This window comes from Amphibalanus amphitrite, unplaced genomic scaffold, assembly GCF_019059575.1.
Source record: "Amphibalanus amphitrite isolate SeventyFive unplaced genomic scaffold, NRLGWU_Aamphi_draft 000240F_arrow, whole genome shotgun sequence".
In the NCBI taxonomy this organism is placed as follows: domain Eukaryota; kingdom Metazoa; phylum Arthropoda; class Thecostraca; order Balanomorpha; family Balanidae; genus Amphibalanus; species Amphibalanus amphitrite.
The window spans coordinates 285577-312450 of NW_024881735.1; the positions used below are offsets into that span (position 1 = coordinate 285577).

The window sequence follows — 26874 nt, forward strand, 5'->3', positions numbered from 1 at the left end:
TTACTATAACTTTTGATTTGACAGAGACGTGCTAGAGCGGTGAAAACACGGGGGCTAAACCGTTGATCTGAGGTCAGATTTGAAGTCAATCAGAGCGGTGCCCTCTGGGGGCTAAACCGTTGATCTGAGGTCAAATTTGAGGATATGTTGGCGAAAAAGCGTTAAAAGAGCTATCGAATGCGCTTTTCCACGGTGCTGTAGCTCTATTGGTTCCAGAGTTAGTCGTCGGGTGTTTAAAATCGTTGAAATCGACAATATTTGACCTTTGATGAACTCTGGTGACCTGACCTTTGCCCTGACCTTTAAATGACCGAGTGTTTTCCTTCTTATTTTTGACGCTCTTTCGATTGCCGCTTACCGCGTGTCGCAGCGTGGCCCAGGAGCTGAGTTAGACGGAGGGGCGTGAACCCCCCCCCCCCCTCAGCACTCGACGGAAAGTTCATGCCATCAACACGGCTCGGGTGAATTGTTATGTTAGCTAGCTCCTGTTGTAAGCTGTGGAGTCGTGGAGCTGATCTTGAAGGAACTGGACCTAACATTTTCATAGCAAACGTAAAAAAATGTTTAATAGGTGATGCAAAAAATAGCTTCAAAAAATCTCTTTTATGAAATATTTGCAAAACCCTCAACATCATCCCCATTAGTGCCGAGCTGCCAACGACGACCATAAAAACGTCCCCATCCCGTCAGCGTTTGTTTATCATAAGGATGCTAAGATTTATGATTTCCAATCCGAAGCTGAAATGATGGGAAGCACATTTTACATACGAAACAAGCTGACACATTTAAATATTTTCTCTCTCGCTCCCCCTCATTGATTTACCCATTACCCTCTCTCTCATTTTACCCTCCCTGGTTTTCCTTTTCTGTCTCTGTTTTCTCTCCTCCCGTCCTTATCCCTTCCCTCCAGTCTTTCTTCTTTCTCTCTCTCTCTCTCTCTCTCTCTCTCTCTCTCTCTCTCTCTCTCTCTCTCTCTCTCTCTCTCTCTCTCTCTCTCTCTCTCTCTCTCTCTCTCTCTCTCTCTCTCTCTCTCTCTCTCTCTCTCTCTCTCTCTCTCTCTCTCTCTCTCTCTTTCTCTCTCTCTCTCGACTCTCTCTCTCTCCCTCTCTCTCTCCCCCTCTATCTCTCTCCCTTTCTCCTTCTCTCTCCCTCTCTCCCTCCCTCTCTCGCTCTCCCTCCCTCTCTCCCTCCCTCTCTCGCTCTCCCTCTCTCTCCCTCTCTCCCTCTCTCTCCTCTGTCTCTTTTCTCACAATATTCTCGACTGCCACAGCGCTGTAGAACTTGTTTCCAGACAGGTCCAGGCGCTCCCCACTCCGCAGGCCCCAGCCCACACGGCCCAACCGCCCAAACACCCTCCGGCGGATGACCTCTGACCTCGGCGACCTGACCCCAGCCGACCGATCGCGTCTCTCTCCACGCCTCCGCCCCGCTTCCCCCACTACAACTGCGTAGTAATTGTAGCGTGTGCAAAGGTCACGTGACATTATTTACTTCTGCGGTTTGTTCGGCTGACAAGAGATGGCACTAGTGGTCTGTGGATCAGAGGCGGGGCTAGGTTCTACGACTTCTTGGGGCAACTTTAGGGCAGAAAAGACGTTTTTTGGCTCCTCATCCCAAAATGCTTCGAACATACAAAAACAAGTTAGATATTCGAAAATCGGAGGACCAAACCGATCGTTTGACGTATCTTGCTCGACTGAGAATTGATCGGTCTTCAAACTACTGAGCAAAAACGAGGTGATTAGTAGCAAGTGCTGGTGACTGTACGTACGCGCGCACTGACAGTGCCCGCGGCGGGTCCACGGCGCGCACACCTGGCTCCGGCCGTCTCCGCAGCGTCCCACAATGGCCGCTCCGGGAAACTCAATGGCCCATAGTCTCACTCCCGCCGCCTGAATAGCCTCTCGGCGGGCGCCGGCATCTCGTCTCGGCGGGATGTAATACAGCCTCAGCGGGAGACCGCCAGCCGGCCGGCCGGTCTGCACGGGGCGGACCGGCACTCTCCGACTCAGCCTCCACGGCGCACAGAGCCTCAGATAGCCAGCTAGGTATCTGAAGCTGACGGGCTGTAGCCCCAAAATTGACGGAGCGATGGGATATCGCAGATGTTTCATCAGCTTTGTCCCGGTCCGGTCACATTCTCCGGCCGCAGTCCCACAGGTCTGTAGGACCGGACACGCAGTGGCTTATCTGCCACCCGGGCCGACGGACAGCACGGTCCGATCTGCTCACTCGCCAGATCAGAAAACTCGGGAATCATGGCGACAGTCGGACCGGTATGCCGCGGCTTTCTGCAGAAGAATGCACTGATTGCTACATCTGTCGGAGCTCAGCGAAGCACATTCCACGTCCGTTTTCCCGTCAGCTCGGGACCAGCCAGCCAGCACAGTTCGCACCGGTACCTGATACTGTTCTCGGTAATCTTTTCACTCGACGTTATTTCTCACACATTGCAGCTAATGGCTAAAAATAGCTCATTGAATTAAGGCAGTTGGACAAATTCCCCGGCTACTGGCGTTGCGCAGGCAGGGCGGCCGGGCCGCTGGGCTGTTGGGCCCGGCCGGCAGCAGCTCCGGGAGCTCTGACGGCGTCTCTATACAGGGCCAAAATAGCTGGCGGTCGTCCGTCCCCATGAGCAGTTTGTGGGCAGCGGCCGGTCACCGCACACCCGCGCCGCCCGCGCCTCCCGCGCCCGGCGGCGGCGGCCGACCGAGGAGCGCAGAACGTTAGCAGCTCGTTTAGCGGCCGTTAACGGGCCGGCAGCGGCGCATCAGTGCCGGCCTCGCCGATCGTCCGGCCCGACTGCACAGTGACCGGCCCGGTCCCGGGGCGGGGCGGGGCGGTCCGGAGAGCCGTTCCACCTGACTGGGCCGGCCCGCCGCCGGGCAGACGCTCCTCGGCGACTTCCGGCCGGGCTTCCGGCGGCTCCGCGCTGGAACTTCCGGGGCGTGGCGCACGGACAAGAAGTCACGCCGGCGGGACATGCCATGGCAGAGGTCAGGAGCGCCGAAACCCCGGCGATCGCGAGTTACGAGCATCGGTAACGCGATGTTCACGCTGACACCGGAGCCGACCTCATCATTCACACCCTGGTGGTTACCATCCGCGGCATTCCAGGCAGCGCCGAATTGTGCTCAGTCACATCTCAATCAGGATCTATGGGAAACCCGATGTGCAGCCACCATGGACTCACTCATGGCACTGATTGCAATTCTTGGTAGAGCGCTGAGAAGCCGGTCTGCCCTGTTACATGTGTCGCTTTCAGTGTGAACGTGGCATACTGAGACGACAGCGAACATGGCATTCGGATGGTGCGGAGTTAGTCTGGAATAACTTTATTTGCCGTCGAGACTGCCATTGCAACACTGGTGTTCAGGCGCGGATACAAGGGGGGGCCATGGGGGCCGTGGCCCCCCCCCCCTTGGCCGATTTTTTTCAAAAATAAAATAAAAAGTTAAAAAGTTAAAAAGCTGAAAAGGGGGCCTCCTGAAAATAAAGTGGCCGAAATCCGATGAGTTTTTTTTTAACCTACCCACTTAGTTATTTCTTAGAAGACTAGCTGAGAAGACTTCTTTGTTAGAAGATTGGTAAAGCTTTTCATAACTTGGAGGTCTCTTATACTCACAGAGATGACCACTTTTACAGGGCCTCCTAACCTGCACAGAGGGCCTCCAAGCCTGCACAGATGTTGAGATGTTGCCTGAACAGCTAGATAAGCTCAATAGACGCAGTTTTTTTGGGGGGGGCCCCAACAAGTGGGAAGATGGGGCCTCCAACAGGTGGGATTATGGGGGGGGCCTCCTGGTTTCTAATGGCCCCTCCCTTGGAGATTTTCTGGATCCGCCCCTGCTGGTGTTAGCAAGAGCATATAAAGATCAACGGGAAAGTTTTAAACTGGCAGAAGCATGTTGCAAGCAAGTTATCTTACAGTCACGTTGCATGCGTTACATGTTATGTGTGTTCCGCATTTATACTCTGACTCATAGGTAATTGTACGTAGGACCTATTACTTTTGCTATATGTCGTGAGTGTTACGTGCATGCCGCTTGTTATATTCTCAGGGACTTGTTAATATTCATGAATAAATAGCACGTCACATTCAGCAATAATAACACACCTGTGCTATACAGACGATACCTAGAAAACGTAAATCACCAGCAGGTATACGGCCATAAATCATTCTGTCAACGGTCAGCAGAAACCTGTCGGCGGCATCACACACACACACACACCCTGCGACCTGCGCTGGCTTCCGGAAGTCCCACTCCGCATGGCCGGGGCGTTCAGTCGAAGCCGGCAACGCCCGTAATCGATTCCGGGACCACTCCCGTGCCCGGTGGACGGACGGCGTGGCGGCGATTGTGGCGTGGTCGCCGTACCCACGTACCGCCGCCGGGTATCGGCTGTGCGCCCAGCGGTGCCCCGCAGCCGTACATTATTCAATTAGCCACGCCACCGGACCGGCGCCGTGTCGCTGGGAACGCACGCCGGTGTCGCTGAGACCGCACGCCGGTGTCGCTGAGACCGCCCGCCGGTGACGCCCGCGATGCCGCCGGTGATGCACGTGACGCTGCCGGTGACGCTCATGGATAGCGCGCGTCTGTTCATCGCCCGCTGACGTCGGAGAGAGAGAGAGAGGAGAGAGAGAGAGAGAGAGAGAGAGAGAGAGAGAGAGAGAGAGAGAGAGAGAGAGAGAGAGAGAGACTTTCTCATCTGTCATCTGTGTCAGTCGAAGCGTCATTCGCGTTATAGTAGGAAGCGTCGTCAGGCGCACGATGGCATGGGTCCGAGACGCGGTGGTCCGATCACTCTCATGACCGAGTTCCGGTGGTCTATCCCCTCTCCTCCCTGCGCCGCCCTCCCCTCCGTGCCCGTTCCTAGTAACACCCTCCCCGCCTTGTTACCCTCTCCGGACATGCCACGCCGCCCATGAGAGCGATTACACAGCGGCACTGTCATTTGTGTCAACGCCGAGAGACATGCTACTTCGCAGAAGGGCAGTTTTCTGAACGAGCAAGTTCCGCAGCCGTTTTTACATGGTTCTGCTAATTTGGCGAATGGGTTCGTTAATGCGGCCGCTGGTTTACGAGCCGTAAATAGTTGGCATTCCGGGAGACCGGGCTTCCGTTAGCTGCAGGCCGGCGTTCGTGTGATAGTGAGTGGAGTGGCCGCCGGCGCCGCGCCGTGGAGCGCGGGAGGACGGAGCTGGAACGAGCTGTGTGCGGCTGCTGGAGGGCCGTGGACCTCCGCGCGGCTCCCCCGGCCTCCGCCGCAGACTGTGGGCGGCGCAGAGTCGCGTCTCTGTGCTGCGAGCGGGACTGTTTGGAGACAGAGGGTGCGGCTGTCCTCCCGGTTCGGCAGCACCCGTTTGTAAACACACGGCGGTCATCCTTTGAGGCGTAATGCAACTGAAATTTGACTTACTATTTAAGGAAGTGAACCATGACTTGGGGCAAAACCAATAAATATGCGGAGTTAAAATAATTTCGCGAAGTTAGTTGAATGTTTATTGGACAAACAACGTAGCCACCGCTTCTTTGGTGACATCATCTATTTCACAATGTCAGCGATGACACTACGCTCCTTTGATCAACCCGCTCCAGCTTTTAGCCTTCGCCTTTAGGACTTGAATCAAACTGCTCACCTCATCACCTGAATCCATACTCGTATTTCACAGAATGTGTAGACTAGAGGTGGCAAAATGTGGACCCGGGGACCCGGTCTATGGAACCGGTCTGGACCCGGATGGGTCCAGACCGGGTCCCCCAAAATATTTGGCCGGGTCCAACCGGGTCCTATCATTTCCCTGTGCTTTATGGTAAACATTAATATCTTTTATGCTTTGGCAAACATAGTCATAGTTGATGCAGTTTCCAGTTCATAAGTCCCAATTCCACTTTTGAATTTTAATATTCCAGCAGATTGGGCTACCTATTCTATAGCATACTGATACTGGTCAGTCTTGCTTCAATTTCTTATCTTGTCACCTACAACAGAATAAACAAGTTCTAAGTGCTAGCAATCGCCAATCCAGAAAACATTTCACCAAATGTTTGGACGGATCACTTCCATTCAGTTTGCTGTACAGCACCTAGCAATATTTTGAGCTGTAGAAATCAAATACCAATAACATATGTAGGTAAGTAGGTATGACTGAAATCCATTTATAAATGGACACAAATCCAATTGAAGCAAGGCTGACCAGTGGCATTCTCACCTGCCTTTTCAAAGACATTGACATACCAAAGTCACTATGCCCACCGGAAATCAGAGTTCATGTTTGATATTCAAATGCATTTCATAACTCAAACAGCTTTGAAATTATTTCTATCACGGCCAGAAGACAACTCATAAAACCAACATGCCCTTGCATAAATCCATAAAGCTAAAAATGAATCCAAGGCATTCTCCAGAAACCGTAGTATTGATCAGATTTTAGCCAACTGGCGCCGCATGGTGGCGCTAGCAGAGCGTATTATACATATAGCGCTCTACTAGCGCCATCATACGGCAGCAGCTGACAAAAAACTCAGTCAATACCAATGCCCTTCTCCAAGGCCAATGATTCCGTGTTGATGTGAAAATGGCGCATTTGAGCGTCATATATGCTATACCTTACGCACGCTAATCTACTGCATAAAGGTTACAATTTTGGAACACGTTCGGGAAGAAAGTCTCAGAACCCTTGGTATTTATTCTATGTCTAGGTACTAACAACAAAATGTAGTTTGTTTTCTACGTTAATAAATTGGCACTTAAGTCATGATCGCAACCTACTTAACCAACTTGCAGTACTTAAAAGTTTATTGCCATTACGATGTTGCAGTAGGGGAGAGTGGGGCAATGGCGACACCATAAGCATTTTGCTCAATAGCTTGGCTATTTGAAGCTATTTTATGGTGATTTTGACTGTGGTTATAGCCAAAGGAATAGGCTTTCAGATAGCACCCAGTTTTAGTATCTCAGATCACTGATGACAGATTCAGAGCCTACGCGAAAATGTGGTGAAAAATGGAGGTGCAAAAAAGCGAGGGGTAATGCCGGCCACTAAGTGCAATAGCACAAAAGTCGAAATATCGTCACTGGTATTCATCCTTAAACCGTTCTTTCGATGGAAATTTAAGTGAGAATTAAGAAACGACAACTGTATTCAGCAGTTAACAGTACACTGCACTGCAACACAACACTGCACTCGCTGCAACACAACAGCGCGGCGCCAACAGAGCAGCAAACTAACACAACCGTAAACACAGCAAGCAAACTAGCACAGCCGTAAACACAGCAACCCGAAACGTTGAGCTTTAACGACAGAAGTCGCAAACAAAACCGCGTGGAGTCATTCCGGACACGTGTCCGGTATTACCCCGAGGTCAGCTTTATTTTAAGAAAGCAGGCAGCAGTCAAAGGCATTGCGCCGCAAACGCCTCACATCCAGCAGTCGCCTAAGAAAGGCTTAATTGAAGGTCATTGCAAAGCAGCACTTCTGAAAATGCGTTAACACATTTCACAGTCAGCAAATAGATGCAACAAAAATTAAAAATCAGATACGAAAACACATTTAACGCTATAAAAATGAAAATAATGGAGCTACCGTGACAAACTTGCACCACGTGCTAGAATGGCGCTCAACTGAAATGTAAACAACATCAGCTGATTAGTGATGGACAAAGTACTCACTAGAGATGGGTGGCCGGCATTACCCACCGTCCGCCATTGCCCCACTCTCCCCTACTTTATCCCCAACAAAATTTTGCAGTGATTTAACGCCTGTTTTGTCCATTGCTATCGTGTCGACATTTCTGGCGAACCTCACACAGTTTTCATGTTTCTATTTTGATTTTGAATGTTTTATCGTTTGGGGCCTTTGATAGTTGATAATATTTGTAAGGACTAATGAATTTTAATTCTAAAAAGGAATATCTTTTACCAAGAATATTAGAAAAGGTATGTATCAGTATGGTTATTGGTTATCTTGTTCCATGTTGATGTTAGGTTCTGTTCTTGTTCTGACTCTGGTGAAGGCACTGGTCCATGGATCCCCAGTTCACATCATTTTTAGCAGCTGTAGTAAAAGTGGCTTAGGTTAGCATGAAATTCATTGGTCTACTTACTTCTTATATTCTTAAATATGACCTGAATCTGGTTCCAAAATACAAACTGCGAAGTGAAGTGAAATGACCATGGCATGAGTTTTTTACTTTGCAACACAAGTATGCCAAATTGGAAAGAAACTATTTTCTTTTGCTATAGGTACCTACAATTGTACACAATTTTCATAATGAATTTCGGGAACGGGTCCATCTGGTTCCAACGCTGACTTAGACCGGGTCTGACCGGTTCCAGAAATGTGCCAGTCAGACCGGGTCCGGGTCCGGGTCCCAAAATTTTCCAGTTTTGCCACCTCTAGTGTAGACACATGGCATTACGTGTGGAAATATTTTCCTTTATTGCAGAAATAGGACCAGCCACTACTTTCAGTTACAAATCGCTCCGCTCGTTTTTTACGCCGTCTCCATGGCACTGCATCTCCCATCAGCTGCCAGGGACCCGTTCTCCCCACGTGACCGGTCGGTGGTCGGTGTTGCTCAGTGCGGATGAGCGATCCTGCACAGTTTCTGACGACTCTAATCCGTCCAACATGGACGCAGATCGGCGCGATATCCGCCACTTTCCAGGTGGGACGTCAGCGGCCGCGAGCTGGCGGTCGCCTCCAGTGACGTCACGCCGACTATCTGATATACATCCGTAAATAGGCAGAGGTAAATGTGCTCTGCTGGCACGGTGAGAGCCCTCGTCAGCGCCGGCCGGCTCTCGGGGAAAGACCGGACGGTATAGTGAGGGTCACCGCTGCCCACACCACTGGTGTCTGGTAGTGGTGTCAATCGGTTACCAAAATTTCGGTATACCGATACCGAACCAATACCGATTCGGTATTCGGTATTATATACCAAAAGCATTTGGTATTTTGTCGGTATCATGAAAATCAACTACTGTCATAAAATATTTGAAAGCATTTTTGATAAACCTTCTGAACTCAAATTTGATTTTGCTAAATGACACTGGATGAAGAAAAATGGCAATCATGACACATTTCTCCCAAATGCATGATGTCCTAACAAATGGGCAAACACATCAACTGTAATATCAAATACATCAGTCTACCAATGTTAAATGGCAACTTATCAGTGTTAGCAAATTCCAATACCATGAGGATAATTATCCTACAAAGAAAGCCAATGTGCAAGACATAAACATGAATTAATGTTGAACTCACTGTATGCTGGAAAACATGCTTAAACTACCTTTCTCAAAATTTCCAAAGCATTTATTAGCAACAAATTTGACTTGTTTTGAGGAGTCTGTGATTGATCTTGACCTTGTCTTCCTCTCCATTTTACTGCAATGCAATTACATTATCCAAAACCCTGTTTAATACAGCACTAGCTTCACCATTATCATCTAATATTTAAGGCAGCATTTGTCACTTCATCATCACCCGCATCACCCCACAAATCTTTAACTTCGCTCAACTTCAAAAAGCCTTGTAGTGAGCGATGCTGTCATGATCCTGTGGATAATTTATTTTCTTCAATTAGTGTTCTCTTTCCTGCTCTCTCAACAGATACAGATCGCTAGCAATTTAATCATGAGCACTTATAAAATATAATTGGCTTTTGGCTTGACTCGCACACAGCAGTTTCAAAACTGAACACATCTAAAAACATTTCAATGTCGCAGCTGCGCCAGGTTGAGGAACCGATATAGCTCAAAAACTAATTGAAAATAATTGAACAACTCTGTTTTTCTGGTACTTCATTTTTCAGCAAAAGTGGCCTACAACTTTCTTGACTTAATTTTAAGATGTCAAAATTTATACAAGGAATTTTGATTTAAGTGGACTTAAGCAAAAAAGAAAAGAAAAACTTTATTTTATACAGTTTAATCATTAATGCAAATGGCCGCCGCCTGTAAGGCCGCCATTATGGAAGAGATGACACGTGACGTGTGTCAATGCTTCCGTAAAATTATGGACATTTTACTTAGATTTCATCGCGATATCATTACAGTGGTGTCTGCTATCTATCAGTGTGTCTCGTAAGTAATTATTTATCAAGTTTCAGGGCATGGGTGAAACTTTGACATTAGAGATGCCCTTTTTGAACCCGCGAACCCGCTTTCTGCGGGTTTTCAAAACCCGCAGGGTTTTTGGCGGGTTTGAGAAGCAAAACTTGTCGTGTGGCGGGTATTTGGCGGTCAGACTTAAGAACCTATAATTTTTTTTTTTTTTTTTTTTTTTAGATGCAAAACACAATGCCAAGTGCATTTGCTCAGGTTAACAATACAACATTCATCAAAACAACTTTTAAAACAGAACCAAATATAAAAATATATCAAGGAAGCACATTTCAAATGCAAAACTGAAAACAACCAGCAATAGCATCCACAGTCTGGCAATGACCAAACCAGGGTACAAGCAATAAACTACTAAGCATAAATAAATGCTGATGAAAGCATTCCATAAAACATAAAAGACCCTGAAAGCAAACTTATAGGAAGCTGAACTGAAGTCTATGTGCACTGTGCAGTGTGCACTAGATATACATTATGGAAGAACCCAGACTTAAATGAGATGTTGAAAATCAGAGCAAATGCCACATGTTACTTTATTTGCGTCTGGTCGGCATAAAAAAGAGCTATCAGCTAAACAAATTTTGATGCAAATTCATTGATTACCTATCCTACTCTATGTTCTGTTCCACCCTATATTACGAAAATAACACACCAATCACCCTTACAAAAAATCAAAATATAGACTGGCCGGCCCAAACATAACGCAATACAATACTGGCGCACTTCCGACATTCTGACAAGGATGGGCATTTGACTGCGTCAATTTTGGTCTCTGAGGTGAAGGAAAGCTGTCATTGATGACGCAATAATTTTCAATCAGTTTTTCTGTCTTGGTTTTTGAATGCCTCAAAATAGCAGTTATACATGTTACAAAACCACGTAGCTGGTCGCATTTATTTCTTTTGTCTTTTTACGTCCTTATCATTTGTATGCCGACAGATGACCAGCCGGAGAGCATTACCAAGACCATCTATAAAATCATTACATTTAATTTAGTATTTACTGTCTCTTTATTTCTAAACCGGTGATTAACCTCTAAATTGTAAAACTTTAGCTGTTGTGTAAAATAATTTAATCAGAATGGCACATGAATATGCATTATACAACAGTGTTTTCGCAACAAGTTCGACTAACTACGGCCGCAATAATTTAGTCGCTGTAACATTCCTTCATCAGCTGTTGGTGACGCTTCTGACGCATGTTTCCAGAAATGCGTGGTTCATTGGTGGTTAGTTGCAAGGCCATATATGTTATTATAGTTGGTTTTTGCTGGGATTTTGCATGATTTGTTTTATGTGTAGATCGACTGGATACTCATTATTCACTGTGTCACTATTTATTTTTAACTGGAAATCGCATATCTTTTTATATCAACATTCATTTTGATAACAATATCATTCCAGAGGCCTAACATTGAGAGGGAGCCAGAGTGAAATTTTGATCCTCAGCCAATGCTGAAGGGTAAGGTGAGAGAAAGATTTTACTGAACTCTTCAGAAAGGAATTTCAAATGTATTGATGCATTATTCATTTTCCAATATCCAGTGTGCACTTCCTGAGGACTTAGCATAGCAATTTCAAGTCCTTACTATTTGTTTGGCTGTCTTTTTCTGCACAGCAATGAAGCAAGTAAGGTTTATATAGCTCTAGCATTGACTCAGCTGTATTTTTTTCTTGCAAAAGTATGTTTTTAAGATTGCGGGTTTTTTGCGGGTTCGGCTCAGACAAAATCAGCTTGCGGGTAGTTGTGGTTGGGCAAGGGGTAGCTGCGGGGCGGGGCGGGTAATGAAATTGCAAATTTGGGGCATCTCTATTTGACATCACCATTGGGGTCCCAAACGTCCAAGGGGGCCTCCATTTAGTGGGGGCCTCCAAGCAATTAGGGGCCTCCAATTGCGGAAGCGGTAATTTACGAACCACGCCAGGGCCTCCTCTAAGAAATTTTCACTGGGGGACCAGAGGCTCAGAAGCCAAACTTAGGGTACCCCCAAATCCAGTTTTCTCATCGGATTTAGGTCACTTATTTTTCGTCACAGCTCGGATGCCATGATCTTTTTTTTTAATATTAACCCTCGCCGGCACAGGGGGGGGGGGGGTGATGCAACCCCCCTTAAGGTTTTTCGCGAATAACTCGCGTAAAAAGCGGCCGATCGCGACGAAACTTTCAGTACCCTCGCATTGATCAATTTTACACCTACCCTGAAAATTTCATGACCCTGACCCCAATGACCTTTAACCTGTGACCTCTTTTCCGAGACCATGTTTGGCCGGAATCGCGATTCGGCGTATGTCGGCTGACATTAGCCGCGCGTTTGCAAGCTTTTTGTGGTTTCAAACGTTCAAACATGTGATTTGATGTCGCTCCCATACATTAGGGTGGGTGTCAAGTTCACCTGAAGGTCAGGTCAGGTCATTGACCTTTGGTGACCTCGGGTGACCTCGGTTCACTTTTGAGTTTTACATGTTTCTAGGCTAGTTTTTGGAGCGGAATTCGCATTTAGCAACAATTTGAACATTTACGAAGTAGTTTTTGTGCCTTCGTAACATGTTACGAAGCTGTCAGAGGCGGTTGACACGTATTACGAATACCCGTCGCAACCCCTACCGGTTGACCTGACCTGGCCTGACCCGACCTGGTCTAAATGCTTAAAGACATCATCTCTGATCAAAACTAACACGATATTCGTGATCAGCACCCCGGAAAACCACATAGCAGCCACAATTTACGACTTTCTAACAGGTCCCGATTTTCCCGGTTTTCGGGTCATTGACCTGACCTGGAAGGTCACCCAATGACTTAGGACCTTAAAATTGGGTATCATCGGCTTCGTCTCGTGACGGGCAACACGCTCGTTTTTTCCGCGAAGCTCTAGCTCGATCAGGGGCCAAACGCGAGGGGGGTCGTACCCCCCCCCCCCCTTGTGCCGTCGAAGGACGCAAAATGGCCTGTGCCGGCGAGGGTTTTAATAAAGAAATGGTAGGTCACCTGACCCTACTGGTGGATCCAGGCCAGCAGGGGGACATTGTATGTAAATATCCCCCGCGGCGTCCGAAATCGACGAAAATTTCTGGCTTTTTTTCAATTTCGACAATAAAACAAAATGCCTTTATTATAGAAAAAAAATAATTTAACGGCACAGCATTGCACAACGAATCTAGTCGACCCCAGAAAGTGTGAGGGTTAACCCTCGCCCGCACCTGGGGGGATGGTTGCCACCCCCAATTTAGTTTTTCTGCTCTACACTGAACATTTTTAAAGGTAGAAACCTGATTTTTTTGTATAACTGCTTTTCTATCTTTTCTCAGCGTCTATTGAAAATTTCAAGTTTCTGTGGCTTTTGGGTTTGGAGATATGACCTTGTTCTTCAGGTCATGTCATGCCCTAAATAACGAATACCCAATATCTTGCGTTGGCTATGGGCCTTGTGAGCTTTTGACACCCTGATTTCGGCTTTTTTTGCCAGTCTTACCTCCCACCTATCATTGAACATGTTGTTTTGCGATGTACAGATGTCAGGGTCAGGGTCAAGGTCAACCTAGGTCATCTGAAACTATTGCGTTTTAGACAAGCTGAATTTACTTTTCGTGAAGTTTCTTTGACTGCATGTTTAGTAAAAGCTTCTCAGTTCATGATTTCATGTAATAGGGAAACACAAACCAATCTGTGCACACATCAGTACATACACAGACATACACAGACATACAAACACATATCATTGCTTGACCTAACTTGACATGAAATGACCACAGCCAGCAAATTAGTCGGATAGTGTGACAAAGAGCTGTTCTAGCTGGCTTGGCACTAATACGGCAGCGTCATCGGTATATGATGGGTTGGTCCGCTGCTTGTGTAGGTATTTTATTCTACATCACCACAATTTTTTTCTTACAAGATTTTAAGCTTCGCGGTTAAGAGCAACAGATTCTTTGGGAAGAGACGAATCCAATGATACCAAATTTTATCTCATCAGGTCAGTCATTGACCTTCCAGGTCAGGTCAAACTAAAGAATGTTGCTGTTTGGGCTCACCGTTGCCCGTTGGAATATCACGTGTGCTGCTCATCATATACCGATGACGCTGCCGTATTGTGGTGCCAAGCCAGCTAGAACCTCTTTGTCACACTATCCGACTAGGTTTTTGCTGGCTGTGGTCATTTCAGGTCAAGTTAGGTCAAGGTCAATGATATGTGTTTGTATGTCTGTGCGTGTCTGTGTGTATACTGATGTTTGCACCGATTGTGAATGTGTCCATATTTCATGAGATCATGAACTGAGAAGCTTTTACCAAAAATACAGTCAATGAAACTTCACGAAAGTAAATTCAACTTGCCTAAAACGCAATATTTTAGACGACCTAGGTTGACCTTGACCCTGACCCTGGCATCTCTACATCATCGAATTCGAACAACATGTTCCATGATAGGTGGGAGGTAAGACTGGCAAAAAGGCCGAAATCAAAGTGTCAAAAGCTCACAAGACCCATAGCCAACGCAAGATAGGTATTGGGTATTTGTCATTTGGGCTATGACATTACCTGAAGAATAAGGTCATATCAGTATCTCCGAAACCAAAAAACCACAGAAACTTGAAATTTTCAGTGGACGCTAAGAAAAGATAGAGAAGCAGCTATACGAAACATCCGGCTTCTAGCAATCAAAATGTTGAGCGCAGAGCAGAAAAAAACTACCTTGGGGGGGGGAGTGACAACCACTGCCCCCCCCCCCATGTGCGGGCGAGGATTAAATAATTTGAATATCAGGACAATAATTTATTCAAACAGGTAAACCAACAGAGTCCCGCTTTATATAGGTGACCTCAGATTTGTGTAGCATCTAAGTTGCCCAGGGAGCCTTTTATTTGTAGGTACAGTACAGAGAGCCTCCTACTTCGACTACTTGCACAGAGAGCCTCCTTTTTGTACATACAGCTGAGCTTCTACAGGTCGAGCGCCGTTCTCCTATTTGTACGTACAGAGAACCTCCTACTGTTACAGAGGGCCTCCTATTTGTCTAGGGGGCCTCCTATTTATCCAGAGGTCTTTTATTCGACCAGGGGTCTCATATTTGTGCAGGGGTCTCCTACTTGTCCAGGGGCCTCCTTTTTTGAAGGGCCTCCTTTTTGTTTAGCGAGCCTTCTATTTGTCCAGGGGGGCCTCCTATTCGTCTAGGGGGCCTCCTATTTGTCCAGGAGGTCTCCTGTTTCTCCAGAAGGTCCCCATTTATCCAGGGGCTTCTATTTTCCAGGGGCTTGCTCTTTATCCAGGGGGCCTCCTACGTGTTCAGGGGCCTCCTATTTGTCCAGGGGCCTCCTATTTATCCAGGGGTCTTTTATTCGAACAGGGGTCTCATATTTGTGCAGGGGTCTCCTACTTGTCCAGGGGCCTCCTTTTTTGAAGGGCCTCCTTTTTGTTTAGGGAGCCTTCTATTTGTCCAGGGGGCCTCTTATTCGTACAGAGGGCCTCTAGCTCCTACTTGTCCATGGGACCTCCTTTTTGTTCAAGAGGTCCCCTATTTGTACAGGGGGCCTCCTATTTGTCCAGGGGGCCTCCTATTTGTTCAAGGGGCCTGCTATTTTTCTAGGGGGCCTCCTATTTGTCCAAGATGTCTCTTATTTGTCCAACGGGCCTCCTACTTGTTCAGGGGGCCTCCTATTTGTCCAGGGGGCCTCCTTTTGGTTAAAGAAGCCTCCTATTCTCCAAGCGGCCTCCTATTATCCAGAGGGCTCCTATTTTTAGGGGGCCTCCTCTTTATCCAGGGGGCCTCCTTCTTGTTCAGGGGGCCTCCTATTTATCCAGGGGCCTTCTATTCGTCCAGGGGGCCTCCTATTTGTCCAGGGGGCCTCCTAATTGTCCAGGGGGCCTCCTAATTGTCCAGGGGGCCTCCTTTTGTGAAAGGGGCCTTCTATTTGTCCAGGGCTCCTTTTGTGAAAGGGGCCTCCTGTTTGTCTAGGTCTAGGGTCTCCTATTTGTCCAGGGGGCCTCCTATTTTTGCAGGGGGCCTCCTATTTGTACAGAGGGCCTCTGACTTGTCCATGGGGCCTCCTATTTGTTCAGAGAGCTTCTGATTTGTACAGAGGGCCTCCTATTTGTCTAGGGGCCTCTTATTTGTCCAGGAGGCCTCCTGCTTGTCCAGAGAGCCTCCTATTTCTCCAGGGGGCCTCCTGTTTTCTGGGGGGCCTCCTACTTGTTCAGGGGGCCTCCTACTTGTTCAGGGGGCCTCCTATTTGTCCAGGGGGCCTCCCATATGTCCAACAGGGCCTCCTATTTATCTAAGGGGCCTCCTATTTATACAGAGAACCTTCTATATGAACATCGGACCTCCATTTGTAGTGGCTGGTGCGTCTCGGGGGCCTCCACTATTGGGGTCCCAAAATGACAATTGGGGTCCCAAATGTTCGCATTGGGGTCCCACATTGGACCTCGAAAGTATACAAAGTTACACCCATGTTAAAAGTTTTGTTGTGTTACACATTTGTTTATGAAGAAAAATTGGCTGCGTCAGTATCGTCACCAATCACCATGCTACTTGGGTTTAACTTTTAGGGCCTTGGGTTTAACTGTAGGTAGCATGGGCTTTGTTTACATTAATGGTGTAGCCAGCCGAAGGTGTAGCCCATCATTGTCAATTGGGTCACCACTTTTGGATCATGATACACACTTAACCCTGTCTTGACCGGACTCGAAATGAATGACTTGAATTGAAAGAAGGTTTGATGGTTCAGGCATGGACAAGGTTCAGGGTTCAAGTTATTTTCCTAACTAACACCTCATGCAGTTGACTTGAATCCACATTCCAGTAAAATAACTGACCTGAATATTTGTTAATAGTTACAAAATAAGTTATAAATATTTTTTTGGCAATGCAAATAATTAAGAGATTGCCTGATTTGTTTTTGTTACCTTATTTCAAAGTATTAGGTACCTTTCAAGGCTTATCATATGTCTTGAGAGAGTTTGAAGCATTTGTTTGATAATTCCCTGATTTCGGTATCTAGTCGGTATTTCCCCTGTTTCTGAAAATCGGTTCGGTTTTGGTATACTCTCAGTGGTTTTGGTCGGTATCGGTTTGGTATTGGTTTCCAAAATTTCTGAAATTGACATCACTAGTGTCTGGTGCCTGTGCGGTGGCGGCGCACCAAGCGGGCGCGGCAGGGTGTGCGCTCGCTCAAGGCCGGCCGACGCCGCTCCTGGGTCGGCTGAGACGTGAGCGCGTACTCCGGGCGGCGGCTGAGTGGTAGATCAGCGCGAACCGCTGCCATGTGACCACTAGCCGCTGACATCTAACTTCTGAATTGACCGCTAAATCTGACCGCTGGCCAATAACATCTGACCGCTGACCAATAGCATATGGCTGCTGACCGTTGGCACATGACCCAATGCACTGGTCCCTGACATCTATAAACGCTGTCCAATGACATCTGACCACTGACTGCCAGCACCTGACAATCAGCATCTGACCGCTGACGTCTGACAGTTCTGCACTAGTCGTTTGCCATCCGAGTATCTGACCACTGACTGCTGACATCCGATCGCTGACCGCTGACATCTGACCGTTAAATCGTCACTGACAACCGCGATTGACTTCTCAATGGTGATTGATTGCTGACCACTCATTCTTACAAATGGCTGCTACCGCTAAACACCGACCACAACTGACCAATGATCGCAGACTAACTAGTGGTCAGCAGCGACTGGCCGCTGACAAATGATCACCGAATTGCCTCGCATGATTCATCACTGACCAATTAACATCAGCTGCTGACTACTGGCTTTTAATGACTTACCAACCCGGCGACTACTGACTGATTCATCTTTTCTTAGCACGAAACATTGACCACTGGACAAGCAGGCATTGTTTTTCGTTCCGTCACTGACCAGTGACTCTGACTACCCACCATGGTCCAGTGATGAGTGAATAGTGTTCAGTGACCGATGAGTAATGACCAGTGACCACTGACCAATGACCAGTGACCAGTGCACTGAGTTCACTTACCGCTAGCCGACGCTGAGGAGATCAGCGCCAGAGCGACGGTCCATAGACAGACGAGACGACACGGCGGCATAATCACGGCGCACTACCGCCGCCCAGCCGACGCATCTGAAACACAGAGCAGCAACACGGTCAGGGGCCAGCGTACCTACTAGTCGCGCCCAGCCGACGCATCTGAAACACAGAGCAACGACACTGTCAGGGGCCAGCGTACTACCGCATCTACGACACCGTCAGGGGCCAGCGTACTACAGTCGTGTCCAGCCGACGCATCTGAAACACGGACCAACGACACCGTCAGGGGGCCCGCGTACTACGTCATCTACGACACCGTCAGCGGCCAGCAGCCGCGCCCGGCCGGCGCATCTGAAACACGGACCAACGACACCGTCAGGGCCAGCGTAACGTAAATACATACAGCCGCGCCCGGCCGGCGCATCTGAAACACGGACCAACGACACCGTCAGGGGCCAGCGTAACGAAAATACATACAGCCGCGCCCGGCCGGCGCATCTGAAACACGGACCAACCACACCGTCAGGGCCAGCGCTGGGCGCCAGCGTGTCACATACCTACACAGAAATACACAGAAAAGGAGACAGGACATACCTCCGGGCTCCGACACATAACACAGAACTGAAGGAACGTAAGAGACACATTTCTGATAGAGAGATCAGTGGAATTTCGGTGAAACCTGCATCTAACACGGCACGTATTCCATGTAGCAGCCGCAACAGAGTCCCTACTGCAGCTTAGAGACACTGCGCGGGGTGACGGCTGACTCACAGCGGACAGGATGTGACCTTGACAGCCTCCAGTCCCGTCGCAGCCCGGGCCGGCCCGACCCGGTGATTGCCAATAACAAACGGCGTGGGGACAGCATGGCGGCGTAGCGCAGGCCGGCGGGCACTCCCCGGCAGAGGCAGAGAGGGAGCTCTGGTCCGGCTCCCCACTCAGCCCGAGGGGGTTCAAGCTCGCGATGGCTAGGCTCACGATGGTGGTTGTGGGTGTGGGCCTCTGTCGATAATAGGTGAGGGCCTCAACCGATGGTGGGTGAGAGGCCCCGTCGATTGTGGGCAAGGAACTGTTGATGTCAGGTGGGTAAAGAAAGCTCCGCCGAGATGATGGATAGGTGCGGAGGCTCAACCGATAGTGGGTGGGCGAGGGAAGGACTTAGCCGATGCGTCTCAGGTATACCTACCTACGTAAGTGGTTCAGCTCGCGACCGATTCCGGGGACACCTGTACCCACTGTCCCGTCGGCTGCATGTCGGGCTGACCTGTCCAGAGGAGCAGTCTCCAGTTCCACAGCTTGGCACAGAACTGGCATTCCGCGGCGATACAATCGCACCAGCGTTCCGGGAGTCGCTACTATCGTCATTCCAAAACATACGACGACGCAGTGCGCTGATCGTCGGTATGCGGGGTCATGGCTCACTCCGGATATGAAAGTGTACGTACTTCAGCCGACTTATAAATAAGATGCTTTTAAATATACTCTTGAGCGATTCTAGAGCGTTCTTGGAAGCAGTGTCCGTTGTTGTTATTAATAGCGGATGCTGTTCGCCTGCCTGTTCTGTCTATTCTGGACGCACTCGTATCGGACTATTGATGGTGAGGGGCTGGGTTGAGTCGCTTCAGTGATCGATACGAGATACTCCTTATATGGATGGTTCAGGTTAAGTCCGTATTTCCTATGCATTTCTAGCTTTTCCTTGACTTTCAGTGGCGCGTATACTTCTCTGTTCAGTGTTCCTGTGTTTAGCTTCTTGTTTGCGACCAGTTAGTTATTATTCATATGGCAAGAACGTAAGCTAATTTAAGACTTACACATAAGTCCATTGGGACAGCTGAAAACATCGAGGATCGTTCTAAACGCGTGCATAATACTTTTCCCCCGTTACCTACGGGCAGTTCCATATCTGCATCAGGCAGATGCGCTCATAGAGATCTTATAATATAGAGATGCCCTGGTACTAAAAAACCTAACGTTTTTTGGGCGTTTTCTAAGCAAGAAATTCCGCTTTTTAAATACCGTGATTTCTGTTTTTACCCTCTTCTAAAAAGAAAATGAACGATAATAATTCGTATTTCTTGATTATATGAAGTGTATGAAAAAAATAAAGGATCACATCAGTCCACTTTAAACGTTTTTGTTGCAATAATTTCTTATGTTCTCGGACACGTCGGACACATCCCAGGATATGTGGATTGGAATTGAAGTTGACGTTGGGAATTGGGATAGCATTGAAGTGGCGCTGTATTTTCCAAAGTTCGTTACTTGATTTCTAATTTTCTATGTTCTCGAATCTCGAAATATCTCGAAAACGGCGGCGCGCAGCGCCACCGTTTTTGGTACACCTATTCATAAATCATTTTCGCACATGTGAAAATTTCAGACCCGGATCGTTCAAGGTTAGGTCACCAGGTCACGTCAAGTGACCTTACCTCAGAAAAAGTTCGAAGGCTCGCTATAGCTATACCGACTGAACTTTGAAACTTTCAGCGATTGATATGAGTAACAGTATGTAAAAAATGTATATCTCGGATTTTTGATATCTGTGACCTAAGGTCAGGTCAATTTTGCGACCTCTACATTATAAGTCAAGTGGGAGGGAGAAAATTATAAGTGGGAGAAAATTGAAATGCGCCTCTTTTGGACGAATGTCGTTCAAAACGCTCTCAAACATCGGTTCATATGTGAACATGACACACTGAGTCGGAAAAATGCACCTGTGACGCCTCTGGATGCCCCTGAGGTTATCTCAGGTCATGAACGCCACGGTCACGAGCAGTTTTTTTTTTTTGCTATAGCTTTTGATAGAGACGTGCTAGAGCAGCGAAAACACGTCAGATGTGTTCAGCACGACGATACGGATCGACTGATATGCAACATGACACTTCTCGGTCCGGTCATGACTTTGACCTGAGGTCAAATTTCCAAAATGACCTTTCAAGGTCAACAAATAGTTCATTCGACGCGTCTCGATAAGAGGAACACGATGCTGCCAAAAATAATGTCATGGCTCTCTTGAGTCAAAAGTAATTGCCGAAAAAAAAACATTTTCGTGAAAACGGCTATTTTTACAGTTTTTGCCCTCTGGACGCTAAACCGTTGACCTGAGGTCAAATCTGAGAGCACTTTACAGAAAGTTGTGCAAAAGGGCTATCGAATGCGCTTTTCTGCGGCGCTGTAGCTCTATTGGTTCCCGAGTTAGCCGTTGGCAGTTTCCAAAATTAGTAAAATGGACTAAATTTGACCTTCGATGACCTCTGGTGACCTGACCTTTGACCTGACTTTAAAAAATGACCGAAGTGTTTTCTTTTTTGTTTGTGATGCTCTTTCGATTGCCGCTTACCGCGTGTCGCTACGTGGCCCAGGAGCCGAATTAGATGGGGGGGGGCGTGAAAACGTCCCCCTCCCCAGCACTCGGCGGAAAGTTCATCCCACCGGCACGGCGCGGGTTAAGCGTTCTAGAGGACGGCAGGATGCAAAAAACCGGCAATCTGAGGATTCCGAAAATGTGCCTAAAATCAAAGATCAAGGTCCAGGTCATGCTCAAAATTGACCTCAAACTTTCCACTTTTTCGTACATCTTGCGTGCTAAATTCCCAGATGTTTTGAATTGTTTTGAGGCTTATCAGGTCCCTATTTGTGGTTCATCTTACGATACAAGGCTGCTCAAAGGTCAAGGTTACAGAAGAGTATCCTAGCTAAAGGCTATTTTACTGATTCAAGTTAGTAATAATAAATAAGACAGTTTTGCCATCCGAAAGCCTTAAAATTATAAATGAAGGCTTAGAGGAAAATAGATACCAGATTGGTGTCAGCGGCACCGAATCTATCATACACGACCTTTCATGTGTCAAGGTCAACCAAAGGACATTCGGGGGGTCACATGAGGTCAACATAAAACTTGACCGTTTCCAAACAAAATATAATATAAAATATAAATTTCACGTTTCCAAAACAAATATTTCCAAACAAAAAAAATAAACAAAATATATCATTCGAAGCGACTTGGCAGGGCGATTGCGATGGTACCACTGCCGTAGCTTTACGACCATTTTTGTTGAAGGTATTTGCAAAAAAAAAAACCACCGCTTGCGGTCGTTGACTCTTACTTCAGGTCACTAAAACTATTTTTCTATTTTTCTATACATCGACCGCTACACAATCGTGCTTGTAATTTGTCTTTATCTCTAAAACGCTATTTTTGGCAGCTGTTTCAAAGTTCACGTATGTAAAGCCGAAGTTTGCTGTGCAGGGGTCTAGCAAAATCGACCCTGGGACGTCATCAAGGGGGCTAGGTCCAATTTTTTTACTTCAGAAGATGTCAAATTGATGGGAAAAAGGCACTGAAATTTTCGTTTTCCTATCCCTAAGAGAGCAAATATAGTAAGTGAATATATTTAAAAAAAGACAATTACTTACATAACAGCTGACCAGTTTTGTCTAAAACGACTTCTTCAGCGCTTAAAAAACGAGCGCTGAAGAAGTTTGTTTAGACGGAACCGGTCCGGTTTTATATATGTATTTTTTAATATATTCATTTACTACTTGCTCTCTACTATAGGTCGTTGGTACAGTCCACAGCAGAAGTAATGTGCGGTTTCAGTCATGGGTATGTTCTGCTTCTAATCTGAAGCTTAGGAACGCTTAGCCAGACTTCGATGAAACTTTGAATGTAGCTTACATGTATTGTCACCCTTGCAGCTGCAAGTTTAACTATTGACGTCTTCTATTCGATCACTCCGCATTTATAAATCGTCAGTCAAAGCCATCCGTTGAGATTGGTAAAACCGCACATTACTTCAGCTGTTGGCTGTACACTCGTCAAATATATCTGCATGATGTCATCAATCTATGTTTTTACTTTCTTCTCGAAGCAGTCTGGTGTTCAAGAGCCTCACGAGCTACCTGCGCTCAAAAAAGTTACTTAAAAAACGCCCAAGAAACGGTGCGAAACTGAGTGTTTTAACCGTTTTAACATTGTATGGGCATCTCTATATTATAAGATCTCTATGGATGCGCTGACCGTCAGTTCTGGACCTGGTTCCCTGCAGATGTAACTCAACCCCATGACGATCAGCTAGGTCAAGTCCAGGTCACGCCAAGGGATTTTGGGGGCTGCTGAAAAGAGACGACCAAAACAGGCTATTGTTGAGCCGTGAGCGGCGACCCGGGGTCGCTGGAGTTCGTTTGGACGTCTGCACGCCCCACGCGGCCGGAGCAGCGGCCCGGTCACACGCCAGCGAACTTCCGCCAGGCCAGCGGGAATTCCCGGCGTCGTGACAACTCTGGGACGCCGTGACAACTCTGGGACGCCGTGACAACTCTGGGACGCCGTGTCAACTCTGGGACGCCGTGACAACACTGGGACGCCGTGACAACTCTGGGACGCCGTGACAACTCTGGGACGCCGTGACAACTCTGGGACGCCGTGACAACTCTGGGGCGCCGTGACAACTCTGGGACGCCGTGACAACTCTGGGACGCCGTGTCTCTGGGCGGAAAACCCGCTGCGGCAACCCTCTGGGTCGGCAACGGACCCCTGCCGGTCTGCCCGGCGCAGAGCGAACCTCTCCCGTGAAAAGTAGCAAGGAGGTCAAATCATGTTTGTGTTGATTATGCCACAGAAAAGTGAGGTCGGTTTATCGTGCATTACTGCCATTACTGCGTCACAAGAAAGCGAAGGAGGCGGAGCGCGCGCAGCTGCGCAGTGATTCTGCCGAAACGCTCGGAATTTAACGTCACATTCTTCCCCATTAGCCGGCCAGCATGACTGGATCTCGACATCATCGTTGAGATTAATGGACAGAAGGCACCGCGGACCGAGGGCTGTGTCAGCAGTTGGCGCCGCCGCCACCAACAGATGGGCAGGAGTGGCCGAGTTCCCGGCTCGGCGAATGGCAGACTGTCGCCGGACGTCTTCATATCGGCGTCTCTCTTTGACGCTGTAAAGGGACAGAAGAGCCGACCAGCCTTTGGCGTGCCGCTATTTACGTCGTAGCGGCCAGGGGTAACGGCAGTCCCGGTCTGACGGGGAGGGAGCGCGGCACAGGAGGCGAGAGAGAACAGACGGTGCTGCAACCCGTGGTACTGATGACTTGATCAGAGTACTACACAGATAACGGGCTATCACATTTATAGAATATGCCGCTAAAGGTAAATTGAAGTGATCGATTAGGCCAGTGAGGATGTCCCACATCAACAACCTTCTTTTAATAACCCAATGGTCAATGCTTGTTATGTTCAACTTCAAACGCTTCTATCCTAACTTTTTTCTTCAATATTTTCACCTTATAGTTGATCAGCAACGCCATCAAAGTACTAGAAGAGCGTTCGGCTGGAGCAATCTTAAGTTGTCTTTGAAGCTCGGGAATGCCTTGCACATTGCACATGCATAGCGCACCAAGAGTCTCTGATGCCGAGAACATCACGGAGCTGTCTGGGCGTGGTTTGCGTTCCGCCTGCTTCTCTCCGTGTGGCAGAGACCAGAGGAGGAGCTCTTCAGGCCCCGACACCGCTCAGCTCCACAGCCGGGACGGGGCGCCAGATGGCTGTCCGGGACCGAGCTGGTGGGAGGCGCCGGATGACGACCGCCAGCCCCGCCCCCTCGATCCAACTTCATCAAACTAATGACGCCGCCAGAGCGTTCCCAGTACGAACCGTGTGTGGCAAGTGGCGCCTTCCTTGCCTGTAACCAGCATGCGGCGGACTGGCACACCTAGTCAGGAAAGCTCACAGCGCGTAATATGTAAGGATTAGTACCAAAGAAAATTGATCTCTCGGCCTAATAAAATAGAGTTATTGCAGCAGGTGATGTCAGGCAAAACCGATAAAAAGATTCAGGGTCTGAGCGCTTGAATTAAGAGATGTGAACAAACAAGACTGACGACTTAAATTGGTAATAAAAAATGGTAACCAACTAACCACATCATACTAAGGTAACCTTCAATATTATTTCCAGTTTCCACTTATTCCGTTATCATAAAAGTCGTGTGAGAATTTACAATATGTATCATAATCACAACTATAAATGCGATTTTGCGGCATGAGTACGTGTAGATATATATCGGAAGTGCAGATTCGTCAAATGTGAAGCACTGAGGTGGTTTATCAATTTAAAACCATGATTAATTGATCACACATGTCCGATTACGTCTGTCCACAGAAATCAACGTACCTTTCTTTGAAAAAAGCGTTCCAAAAGCAGTCGATAGGTACTTACAGAAAACTACGTCATTTTTATCATTCAAATTCAGGAAAACAACTTTGACTGTCCAATTGTCTCTCACCGAAAAACATTGTTTTACCAAAGCTTGTTTGCCATCTGTCAGCTCCATACCGAAATCCAATTATTTATATGGACGATCGGCCTTTAGAACTGGGGGAGTTGACAGGGCTTCTTTGATGCTAGCGATGAGACTGAGTGAACAATTCTACGAACAACTTTACCTTGAAAACATACGTTCATAAATTTAACGCATAAGAGCAGGACACGAATGGCTCAAGGAAAGACGTTACATAACGCGATTAATTCGGATTTTCAGTAGAAAATGGCGCAATTTCAGTCGTGAGTTTAACGGCATTGTCAGCTAAACGGTGCCACGGATTAGCTAGTGCTTGGAGACAATTATAACCAAAGTTTCATCAAGCACATACAGTTTTCACATCTCACGTCCATAGAGCTCCCAGATATTGCAATATTAGAATATTAATTATTGCAATCGCGTGCGACGTAATGTAGGTATATGTGTAATGTGTATTCTGTTTCCCTGCATGGCTACTGGACGAGACACGAACAACGAAACAGTGCTTTAAAATAGTTCTTACTTCTTTCTTAACAGAGTTTCAGAGGCCGATTCTGATTGCTTACATGAGGCAACTGGGAATTGGGTAGTGTGGTTGCGCTAATTGCGCCGAATTGCGGGACCGCAGGCGTATCCATAACGTAGGTCTCCATAACCTCTTATATTGGCCATAGTACGTTGAACCGTAAGCCTTGTACATACGTACCACTGTTGTCTGTCCCAGTGGTTTTATTTCGGCGTAAATTTATATCATGGGTGCGAATGTTCTATTGGGTTTCTTAGGGGTCAACAGCCACTTTTAATGAGTTCAGATTAATGGGTATGATGAATATTGAATACCTACATATGTGCTGTCCCAGAAAACTGAAGCATTGAATTCAAGGCAAGGCAGTATGTTTGGTCATGTTTGGTATGTTTGGTCTCGCTCCCCGACTCTCGGACCGACCGGACGTGTCTCCCTGCCTCCGCCCTTGATCACAGTATCCTGTTCGATCCTGTTGCTGCTGCTGCTCACGCACGGGAACACAAGGCGATCGGCCAATCAGAAGATCTCTTTGTTTGTTCTGCGTTACGATCGCGAATGATTGAACAGGTTTGAGTGAAAATGGCGAAGAAACAAAAAACCAAAAACGGCGACGCTGAAGCGTTGCGAGGTGAGGAAAGTGATGAAGAAACAGTAGGTGGTTGGTGGGAAGCTGGAAAAAAGGGAAAAGCCTCGAAAAAGGTAAGATTTGTGTGTCATGGAAGTGATGAGCCATGTGACAAAGTTATCGGTGCCAAAGAAAAAAGCATACAATGCGAAGCATGTTTGGAATGGTTCCACCCGAAATGCCAAAACCTCTGTGCTGAAGCCTTCAATGCAATTGATGAGTTCAAACTCCTCTGGATCTGCAACGGATGTCGTGGGAGGCTAACGAACATCCTAGATACTGCAAAAAG

The 26874-nt window shown here is 47.4% G+C and overlaps 1 protein-coding gene across 1 annotated transcript in view; it reads right to left on the reverse strand.

The window, feature by feature from the left end:
- Nucleotides 1–26874, reverse strand: part of LOC122386093 (transforming growth factor beta receptor type 3-like) — a 109973-nt gene that overhangs the window by 72071 nt on the left and 11028 nt on the right. Inside the window, exon 2 of the mRNA XM_043374916.1 lies at nt 18122–18226. Within this exon, the coding sequence (XP_043230851.1) occupies nt 18122–18191 (70 nt within the window). The 5' untranslated portion in view covers nt 18192–18226. The remainder of the gene's footprint in view (nt 1–18121; nt 18227–26874) is intronic.